This window comes from Guillardia theta (assembly GCF_000315625.1).
Source record: "Guillardia theta CCMP2712 unplaced genomic scaffold GUITHscaffold_318, whole genome shotgun sequence".
NCBI lineage: Eukaryota > Cryptophyceae > Pyrenomonadales > Geminigeraceae > Guillardia > Guillardia theta.
Genome location: NW_005434359.1, coordinates 1 through 10515, shown reverse-complemented (window position 1 = coordinate 10515; position 10515 = coordinate 1). Strand labels below are relative to the sequence as shown.

At 61.2% G+C, this 10515-nt stretch overlaps 3 protein-coding genes across 3 annotated transcripts; 2 read left to right on the top strand and 1 right to left on the bottom strand.

Annotated features, from left to right (window-relative positions):
- Positions 1 to 540: 540 nt before the first annotated feature.
- On the top strand, positions 541 to 1837 carry GUITHDRAFT_122358 (hypothetical protein; the record flags this gene model as incomplete). The annotated part of the gene is made up of 5 exons (XM_005818373.1): positions 541 to 624; positions 671 to 758; positions 842 to 881; positions 928 to 1012; positions 1094 to 1837. The coding sequence occupies 5 exons, from the start codon at positions 541 to 543 to the stop codon at positions 1835 to 1837; spliced, it is 1041 nt and encodes a 346-aa protein (XP_005818430.1).
- A 23-nt stretch (positions 1838 to 1860) lies between these two features.
- Positions 1861 to 4169, bottom strand: GUITHDRAFT_122357 (hypothetical protein; the record flags this gene model as incomplete). Its single annotated transcript, XM_005818372.1, has 15 exons — positions 1861 to 1921; positions 1998 to 2046; positions 2090 to 2190; positions 2232 to 2308; positions 2357 to 2395; positions 2444 to 2568; positions 2624 to 2688; positions 2751 to 2789; positions 2834 to 2868; positions 3183 to 3346; positions 3568 to 3637; positions 3682 to 3742; positions 3804 to 3895; positions 3941 to 4030; positions 4077 to 4169. 15 exons carry the CDS (start codon positions 4167 to 4169, stop codon positions 1861 to 1863), a joined length of 1161 nt encoding a protein of 386 aa, XP_005818429.1.
- Positions 4170 to 6798: 2629 nt separating this feature from the next.
- GUITHDRAFT_122356 (hypothetical protein) lies at positions 6799 to 10043 on the top strand (the record flags this gene model as incomplete). The annotated part of the gene is made up of 5 exons (XM_005818371.1): positions 6799 to 7318; positions 7577 to 8802; positions 9207 to 9270; positions 9368 to 9449; positions 9488 to 10043. The coding sequence occupies 5 exons, from the start codon at positions 6799 to 6801 to the stop codon at positions 10041 to 10043; spliced, it is 2448 nt and encodes an 815-aa protein (XP_005818428.1).
- Between the last annotated feature and the right edge of the window lie 472 nt (positions 10044 to 10515).

Here is a 10515-nt window from a genome sequence, read left to right as displayed (position 1 = left end):
AAGCAGGTCCCTTGGTTTCGTGCATGCGTGACGCTGAGGAAGAATCGTGTATGGTCAGCGTCCTCTAGCTCTCAACCCTTTGCATTGGGAGATGATCCGTGAGATCACGGTATCCTGCTATCTCCCATGTTGTTTCATCCGATCTTCTAGTGCTACAATTGCTTTCGTGATTGTGTTTGCAGGTAGCAGTGATAGAAAGATCCAGTCATCTGTCCCTTCTCGCTCGATCCCAATCATCAGTTGCTGGTTTGCACTCCAAAATGCTCTAACGCCCCTCGTGTCTTCGCTAGATAAGGTTGCTTCGATTTGGTTGATGAGCTCGTCGGCATTGTCGACTATCTTGCCGAGCAGTCGAAGAGCCAAGCCTTTGTGGCAACGAAGGGAGTTAGGGTGTTTTTTCTTGATGTCTTGACTTATCATCGGTTCTTTGGGAATGAAATCATTCTTGCGTCCCACCGCACTCCCCGCCCCCCCCCCCCCCCCCCCTCCTCCTCCTCCTCCTCCTCCTCCTCTCCCAATGACTCTGAGTTGCTCGAGGTGATGCAGGAACGGGACGTCAAGAAGGAGCAGCAGCAGCTCGAGGACGAGGGAGAAGGGAGCGATGATGCTGCGGCGCTTAGGGAGGTGAGAAAGGATCCCTGCCCCCTCCCCCTGTGTTGACACGATGCAGCTCGCAGACATCCTGCAGAGCAAGAACGAGGAGCTCGAGAAGGCGACGCGGCTGTACCAGCGATCCATCATGCTGAACCCGTCGGACGGTGAGTGTGGATGAGTGAGGGCAGGAGGAGAGGCAAGGAAGAGGAAAGGTTGTGTCTTCTCCCTCTGAATTTCAACTCTCAAGTGCGAACGTTCTGCAACTACGGAAGGCTGCTGCATTCCAGGTGAAGTTGCCAGACTTGTCGCTGCTCGGGTGACGTGGAGGGTCAGTGGGAGTTTCGATGCAGCAGAGGAGATGTACAACAAGGCCCTGGACCTCGACGACGACCATGTCGACACTCTCAACAACTTCGCGGTGACGTCATCAAGCCTCCCCTTGCGTCTCCTCCTCCTCCCCTCCTGCTCGTTTCCTTCTCCTCACTTCACGGGCTTGCAGGTGCTCCAGCACAGCGTGCGGGGGCGGCAGGAGGAAGCGGCTCGCATGTACCGCAGGGTCCTCGAGCTTCGACCGAGCGACTCTCACTGCCACAGCAACTACGCGACGCTCCTCCTAGAGACCCACGGGCTCGGCGCCATGGCAGAAGCAGAGGAGCATCTTCGTCGCGCCATGGAGCTCCGACCGGACGATGCAGACGCTCTCTACAACTTCGCGGTGCTGCAGCAGGAGCTGCGCGGGGACAAGCACAAGGCGGAGGAGGCGCTCGAGCGAGTGATGGCGCTGAACCCGCAGGACACGGCAGCGCTCTACAACTATGCTGTGATGCAGCTGGAGGAGGAGGAGGAGGGCAGGGGCAGGGGCAGGGCTGAGGCACTGTGCCGTGAGCTCGTTGAGCGGACACCAGAGGACGCAGACGCGCTCTCCTTCTACGCTGACCTGCTGGCGTTCAGGCGGCCGGAGGAGGAGCAAGACTTCACGTCGGCAGAGCGCCTGTACAGGAAGGCGCTGCTGCTGCAACCATCGCACGTCGAGGTCCTCATCAACTTCGGCGTGATGCTCCTGCGAGCTCGGGAGCAGCCGGAGGAGGCGCTGGGCTGCTTCAAGCGCGCCCTCCTCCTCGTCCCCTCCCGCGAGATCCTCGACAGGAACGGCCAGAGCGTCAAGCTGTCGGAGCTGTGCGAGCAGCTGGAGCAGGTGATCAGTGACGGCCCAGGTAAGTGCCAACAGGAGGGAGTAAAGTAAAGTGGCAGCTGTTCATTAGTCCACTAGTTCCTGCCGCCCCTCCGACTCGATGCGCGGAGCTCCTGGGGCCCAGCCGCGGCGTTCCTGTGAGACTCGTCATCAATGAGGAAGGCAGTGCGAGGAGAGGAGGAGAGAAGAGAGAAGAGGAGGAGAGACGAACCTCAGGCGACTCGGGGGGCTCAATGATCTTGATCGATCCGCCCGAGAGACTGAAAAGAGTCACTTCCTCGCACCTCCCTCCTTCACCCTCACGTGAGTTGCTTTTCACCAGCACAGGCCTCGTGCTCTCCTCCTCCTCCAGCCAAGGGTCCGGCAGCTTCTTGACTGAGATGATCTCGCTTGCTCTCCTCGACCTGTCACTGTCACCTTCTCCTCCTCCTCTCTCCCTCATCACCTCCGCACGAAGGCCTGCGGGGAGGTGCTGCGCTCGCTACCTCCGATGATGTTCTTCTTCCTCGACAAGGACATCTCCTGCTGCCTGCATGTCAGACCCCTCTAACCCCCCGCCATCCCCGTCACCACGGGCGAGGCTCCTCCTCGGTCACGCGAGCGGATCTCCTGCTCTCAGCTCAGGCCCAGCTGTACGGCCCTCTTCCTTCCTCTCACCGGTGAGACGGAGCCCGAGCGACTGTCTCGCATCCTCCCGACCTGCTGGGCGTCAGCTCGGAGCGATGAGAGGAGAGGCTGACCGGCGAAGCTGAAGTCGCTCGCCCCTCCCTCGATCGCCCCTCCTGTCCCCTCGTCATCCTCTCCCTCCTGTCCCTCCCTTGACCCGCCGGCCCTCACCGGCGAAACTGATCCGCTCCGCTGCATCCCCCGCGATCGCTCCCGGGAGCTGCGCAGGGACGGGACTGGTGAAGTGCTGGAGGAGGAGCCAAGGACGTGAGAGGAGCAAGAGAGAACATGCAAAGACCGAGCTCCGATGATGTTGTCACACCCATCGCCCCTTGACCTGCTCCCACTTGAGATCATGACGAGCCAACAGCATCACCTCACGAGGACGATCTCTTGCCCTTCTCGCTCTTTTGGCCCTGAAGCAACGTGAGGACAGAATTGATCACTAGCAGCAGCAGCAGCAGCAGCAGCAGCAGCAGCAGCAGCAGCAGCAGCAGCAGCAGCAGCAGCAGCAGCAGCAGCAGCAGCAGCAGCAGCAGCAGCAGCAGCAGCAGCAGCAGCAGCAGCAGCAGCAGCAGCAGCAGCAGCAGCAGCAGCAGCAGCAGCAGCAGCAGCAGCAGCAGCAGCAGCAGCAGCAGCAGCAGCAGCAGCAGCAGCAGCAGCAGCAGCAGCAGCAGCAGCAGCAGCAGCAGCCGAGGATTAGGAGGAGAGTGGAGGGGAAGGGTATAACCTTGTAGTTCTTAGAGCGCTTGTCTATGACAGCAGCGCTGAACTTGGAGCTCATGAACGCCTTCTCCGTTCTCCTCGTCTCTCCCTTCCCTGTAAACACCCCCAAGATCTTCGAGAAGCCCAGGAAGCCCATCCCCTTGCTGGGCTTCTCCGCCGGTACACGTTCTGAGAAGGGAGTGAGAAGGGAGGGAGGGAAGGCAGGCAGGAGAGAAGAGGGAGGGAGAGGCAGGCAGGCAGGCAGGCAGGCAGGAGAGAAGAGGGAGGGAGAGGCAGGCAGGCAGGCAGGCAGGCAGGCAGGCAGGAGAGAAGAGGGAGGGAGAGGCAGGCAGGCAGGCAGGAGAGAAGAGGGAGGGTGGGACAGGCAGGCAGGCAGGCAGGAGCTTCACCTTGCTCCACCTCAACCTCCACCGGGTCGTAGAATCGAGTCTGATCGAGCTCGAGCGAGAACCCGATGCGCTGCCAGGGAAGATGAGGAGCAGAGAGCGAGTTGCAGTCAGAACCTTCTGCTCCTTGGACCTCATCCCTGCTCTCAGTATGGAGCCTTGACACAGCTTCTCAGTCCTGACAGGCCATGGCTAAGGGTAACGGGAGACAAGCAGAGCAAGAGAGAGAGAGAGAGAACCTGCCGTTGAAGAGCTTGTTGAAGCTGTCTTGTCGCCTCTGCACCTCAAGGATGTGCCTGGAGATCCGCGGGTCCACGTGGACGGAGGGGACCTGAGGAGGTGGGGGTGAGGAGGGGGAGGAGAGAAGGACCGTCACCTCCTCGAGATCAGAGTAGTCATTCAGCTCCGCCAACTTCAGCCCCTCCTGCTCCTTCACTCTCTCCTCCAACCTCGCCAGCGCCTTCCGCTGAGTGACGCACGTCAGGCACGTGCGGCTGTGGCAGCTGCTCTACCAGCGTATCCTCGATCCTGCGCGGGCTGAGCTTCACCACCTTGGCGAACTCTCTCACTAGCGCTGGACGAGGCGACGAAGAAGCGTCGGCCATGGCGCGAGCTCGTGCGATGAGTGCAACTCACAGGCTCATTGACACGCCAAGGGCAGGAAGCAACCCCGAGATAAGCGAGCAGAGATACTGTGGAGGGAGGGGAAGGAGCGAGGGGGGGAGGGGGGGGACAACAAGAGGCAAGTGAAGGAGTATGAGGAAGGAAGCCAAGAAGCTCAAGAGAAGGAGAGGGGCGAGGCGACTTGGGAGGAAGGAGGGGAGTAGAGTCCAGGGGAAGGATAGGAGACAGAAGAGGTTGAGAGGAGGAGGTTCAAGGGGAGGGAGCAGGAGGAGCAGGGGGAGCAGGGGGAGCAGCAGGAGCAGCAGGAGCAGGAGCAGGAGCAGGAGCAGGAGCAGGAGCAGCAGGAGCAGGAGCAGCAGGAGCAGGAGCAGGAGCAGCAGGAGCAGGAGCAGGAGCAGGAGCAGGAGCAGGAGCAGGAGCAGGAGCAGGAGCAGGAGGGTCAGGGCAGGGCAGGGGGAGCCTTGGCAGGATATTCTTGCACTTGGTACCAACAGTTCACCTACCCCTATCTCCTAGCAGACTGACTAGGGGTGGGTGGGTGACCTGGGGCCTACAAGACAAAGCAAGAAAACCATGGGGTTCAAAAGAAGGGGTGGGGTAGGAAGATTATGGACGATGACCCGGTAATTTAGGAGATTTCTCAGGTCATGTGGTGGGTGATGGTAAAAGTTACATCCCTCCACTTGGGGTGGGGTGGAGTAATCACGTAAAAGATTTTGGGACCCCAATGGTGATGACCGGTTAACTAAACTAATCCAGTGAACTAAACGGGCCCCGGCCAGAAGGGCCCGCCGGGCCGGGGCCGGGGCCCGGCCGCAAGGGTGAGCAGCTGCCGACGAGGAGCTGGCACTGAGTGCCGCAGTGCCCCTGGGGTCGGCGGTCGCGTTTACCGTACTACCGGCGGGTAATCATGACATGACTCGTGTGATGATCCAGTCCTGCCGCCGGATCATCCGGGGGTCGATCCGATCCGCCGGGCGGCCCGGCCCCGGCCGGCGCCGCCGCACCCGGTGACCGTCGCGCCCTCGGCGGACCGTCGCCCGGCGGCCGGGATCCCCGGGCCCAGCCTGGCACTGAGTTGGAGTGACGGACACCGCACGGTCTGAGTGGCCGCATGCCGCAGTTGCCGTCGCTGCTGAGTCGCCGGGACCGTCGGACCGTATCGGATGCCGCGTTACGAGGCTCGAAATAACTTCCGGTCCAGGATCACGTCAACTAGCCTAGTAGTATGGCACCGTTGAAGAGCCTAGGTAAGGTTTCGAATCGGCCGCTGGCTGTTACGTTGTTTCAAGTTTGGTAAACATTGGACTATGTCGGATCGAACTTTCAGTGAACTTCGGAACTTCTTCGACGGTGGAGCTGGTAAGCAAACTGTGGCCGCCGATCATCAGGAATGAAGTGCCGACCAAATGCCACCAGATCAGCGCCGGCTCCTTCAAGCCGTCGGCGGCTGTCCAGGCGGCCGCTGATGACGGCCCTGCGGCTGCTGAGGTCTTGGCTCGCAAACGCGCCGCCACCTATCAGCGCCTCACTATGCAGCTGGTGCGAGGCGCATGACGCCCTTGCGGGCGCAAGCACTTCTCGAGCCAGAGGACAGCTCCTCCTCGGACTTTGTCGAGTCGCCCGAGGGGGAGTCTTCGCCGGAGGTCTCCGACTCCGATGGGGGAAACATCCAGAGTGGAGCCGACGATCTCCGTCCCTCACTGTGACGTCGGGTGCCTCCGGAGAGCTCGACACCACTGGGGTGCTTGCTGCTGGTCCGAGCTCGCCTGCTTCCTCCCCGGCATCGGTCGGGTCACGCCGGTCCTTGGGCATTGCCGCGGCGTCGCCGCCCGGCGGCCGTCCGTGACGGGCGGCTAGTGTTGGTCTCGGCTACCGCTGACTCGGAGGCTAGCGAGGAGGACTACCTCGAGCGGTACCGTGTTCCTGTGTCCAGCCTCCCTCCGTCCGCTGCCCCAGGCGGACCCCCGGGCAGCGCCGGCTCCTTGTCGGCGGCTGCCCTTTCTCCGTCCGCGGCCGCCCGCTTTGTGGCGGCAGCGGACGTCTCGACTGACAGTGGTCAGTCGGCTGCCTCCGGGTATCGCGTCTAAGGGATTTTCTTCCTCCTGCATGCTCCTGCTGCTTGTTGCTTGATTGCTTGACCCTTAGGCTGCTTGTCTGCGCGGCTTCGCGCAGCTTCTCGCTGTGCGCTGTGTGCCTGGAGGTTTAGCATGTTCCTGCTTTGTTTTGCTTGAGGCACTTTTTACCTTCTGCCAGTAAATCGGACTACTATGCCGCTCTGCAGTGCGGCGGCGGACGCGCACAGCGCACAGCGAGAAGCTGCACAAACACACACAGCACTGCTGGCAACTGTCAGCAGACCCGGCACCGCCAGCCTACGCGCGAAGCCGCGCAGACAAGCAGGAAGGGCCAAGCAACAGGCGCGGCCAGAGGACAGCTCCTCCTCGGACTTTGTCGAGTCGATGTCCCCTCCAGCGTATTTTTCTGCCACAGTATCCACCCCCTGCTCCTCCATATCGCAGAGCTTTTCCCTCTGTTCGAGTCTTGGCCTATGCTGACAACGTCGTACTTGTCGGTCCACTCGAGGATGCCGTTGCAGCTACGTCCGCTATGAAGAAGTACATGTTGGCTGATCTGAAGCTAGACATTCAACCTCGCGAGTCGAAAGTTTACATCCCCTCCTGGCATCAACACCCTGATCTCTCGCAGCTGAAGAAGAGCCTTAAGCGCCGTCTCAAGACTCAACTTCTTCACTTCGAGGTCGTCACTGGCGGGATTACACTTGGCGGCCTGCCTATCGGCACGGATGGATTTCATGCTAGTCAGCTCCGAGCGAAGGTTTCTACCCTCAACGAAGAGCTCTCGAAGCTCGGGCTCGTCCAGCATGGCTTCATGTTCAAGACGCTGGTGAGGGCGAGCCATCTCCAGAAGCTCCGCTTCTTCCTCCAGGGGTCTTCTCCGTTTCTCCCGCGGGTCCAGTCACAGATTCGTCGCTTTGACCTCTCTGTCCACCTGGCGCTTGAGAAATACCACCGCTGCTTCCGCATAGTCGGGGAGGGGACGAGTTCACGCCCTCTGAGGGTCTACACCCCGCTGTTTACTATACGGCTATCGCTCGCTTCCTCGCTTGGTACTCTGACCAGCCCATGTCCCGGACGCTGCCCTCTCCTCATAGCCTGGACGTTCACTGCTCGAGATCTCTCCGTGCCCAGAAGCATCCTCTGGCGACCTTCTTCGTTGAGGCGCACGACTTCGTTCATAATGCTGGAGCGATCCTCTACCGTCGTGTGAGGGCTCCTGCACCGGCTGCAGATGGCGCGGCCGCGATCCCACCTGCCCCGGCTGCTGTGCCTGATCAAGTCTAATAGTGGATTTACTGATGACGCAGGACGCCCCCCGGCATCTGTGGTACACATCCCTGGTTTGCGCGCTCTCGTCGACTCGTCTCATGAGCACTTCATTCCTCCCCCTGCGCAGCGAAATGTGACCCCTCTTGTCATGCGCGTCTTCCCTCGCCATGTGCATGCTCGCGCTGCGCTGACCGATCAGCAGCGTGAGTCGCAGGATAGGGTCTTGCAGTCTACCATCTTTGCTCATTTTCCTGAGCGTGACCTGAGCCACTCTCCGATGCGAGTCTCGAGCTACAACCCCCTCAAGGCCTTCCCGCACCGCTATGCTCAGATGCTCGACTGCTATCTCCATGGCATGCCGATCTGCCAGTGTCCGACGGAATGTGATGGATGTCAGCGCGCACTCGATCCCTCCGTTGCTGCACATCATCTCCAGACCTGCAAACGCCGATCCTCCAAGCTTCCCACGGCGCATGACAACCTTACTCGTACGATTCGGTCGATGCTGAACGAAGCTGGTCTTCAGAGCGTCATCGATACAGTCGGGGATCCTCGTTCTCGACGGCAGGTACCCTCCCATCCTCATGGCCGCAAGATGAAGGGCGATATCCACATCCCTGGAATCCGCGATCGAGGGTCCGAGCAGTACGAGGGCTTGATGGCGGACGTGACGTTGGTCCACCCTTACATTGGTAGCTCTGCCGACCTGACCAAGTGGGGGGAGGTCAACCTCGACGCCCTCCATGTTGCAGCGTCTGAGAAGATTCGCAAACATCGCGCTGCATATGCTATGACTACTCCTCCTCGAGCGTTCATCCCTCTTGCCATCTCGACGGACGGTACCCTGCATCCTGACACCCTCCGCTTCATCTGGTATCTCGCGGACATCAATGCTCAGCACTCGATGCCTCTTGAGGATGCGGCGTTTGGTCGGCACTTCGTGCCTGATGACGGCCCTGCTGCTGAGGTCTTGGCTCGCAAACGCGCCGCCACCTATCAGCGCCTCACTATGCAGCTGACGCTGGAGGCGCTCTTGTCTGGGGCGAGGCGCATGACGCCCTTGCGGGCGCAAGCACTTCTCGAGCCAGAGGACAGCTCCTCCTCGGACTTTGTCGAGTCGCCCGAGGGGGAGTCTTCGCCGGAGGTCTCCGACTCCGATGGGGGAAACACGTCGAGTGGCGCCGACGATCGGCGCGGAGCTGGCGAGGCGTCTCCGTCCCTCACTGTGACGTCGGGTGCCTCCGGAGAGCTCGACACCACTGGGGTGCTTGCTGCTGGTCCGAGCTCGCCTGCTTCCTCCCCGGCATCGGTCGGGTCACGCCGGTCCTTGGGCATTGCCGCGGCGTCGCCGCCGTCACGGGCGGCTACCGCTGACTCGGCTACCGCTGACTCGGAGGCTAGCGAGGAGGACTACCTCGAGCGGTACCGTGTTCCTGTGTCCAGCCTCCCTCAGAAGTCCCTACGTCCGCTGCCCCAGGCGGACCCCCGGGCAACGCCGGCTCCTACGGTCGGCGGCTGCCCTTTCTCCGTCCGCGGCCGCCCGCTTTGTGGCGGCAGCGGACGTCTCGACTGACAGTGGTCAGTCGGCTGCCCCCGGGTATCGCGTCTAAGGGATTTTCTTCCTCCTGCATGCTCCTGCTGCTTGTTGCTTGATTGCTTGACCCTTAGGCTGCTTGTCTGCGCGGCTTCGCGCTTGGGCTGGCGATGCCGCGTCTGGGTGCCAGCAGTGCTGGTTCGTGATTGTGCAGCTTCTCGCTGTGCGCTGTGTGCCTGGAGGTTTAGCATGTTCCTGCTTTGTTTTGCTTGAGGCACTTTTTACCTTCTGCCAGTAAATCTATTACAGCATGGCTTCATGTTCAAGACGCTGGTGAGGGCGAGCCATCTCCAGAAGCTGCGCTTCTTCCTCCAGGGGTCTTCTTCGTTTCTCCCGCGCTCTTGTCTGGTGCCAGACCGGCGAGGCGCATGACGCCCTTGCGGGCGCAAGCACTTCTCGAGCCAGAGGACAGCTCCTCCTCGGACTTTGTCGAGTCGCCCGAGGAGTCTTCGCCGGAGGTCTCCGACTCCGATGGGGGAAACACGTGGAGTGGCGCCGACGATCGGCGCGGAGCTGGCGAGGCGTCTCCGTCCCTCACTGTGACGTCGGGTGCCTCCGGAGAGCTCGACACCACTGGGGTGCTTGCTGCTGGTCCGAGCTCGCCTGCTTCCTCCCCGGCATCGGTCGGGTCACGCCGGTCCTTGGGCATTGCCGCGGCGTCGCCGCCGTCACGGGCGGCTACCACTGACTCGGCTACCGCTGACTCGGAGGCTAGCGAGGAGGACTACCTCGAGCGGTACCGTGTTCCTGTGTCCAGCCTCCCTCCGTCCGCTGCCCCAGGCGGACCCCCGGGCAACGCCGGCTCCTTGTCGGCGGCTGCCCTTTCTCCGTCCGCGGCCGCCCGCTTTGTGGCGGCAGCGGACGTCTCGACTGACAGTGGTCAGTCGGCTGCCTCCGGGTATCGCGTCTAAGGGATTTTCTTCCTCCTGCATGCTCCTGCTGCTTGTTGCTTGATTGCTTGACCCTTAGGCTGCTTGTCTGCGCGGCTTCGCGCTTGGGCTGGCGATGCCGCGTCTGGGTGCCAGCAGTGCTGGTTCTTTTCGGGCTTGTGTTTTGTGTGTGATTGTGCAGCTTCTCGCTGTGGACTGTGTGCCTGGAGGTTCAGCTTGTTCCTGCTTTGTTGTTGGAGGTTTAGCTTGTTCCTGCTTTGTTTTGCTTGAGGCACTTTTTACCTTCTGCCAGTAACTCCTGTAGGCTTTTGCTTGAGGCACTTTTTACCTTCTGCCAGTAAATCCTGTACTGTGCTCCCGCGGGTCCAGTCACAGATTCGTCGCTTTGACCTCTCTGTCCACCTGGTGCTTGAGAAATACCACCGCTGGCCTTCCTCGCAGTACCTCGCCGCGCACCCCGACCTGCTAGAGTTTGCGAGGTTCAAGCGGGAGC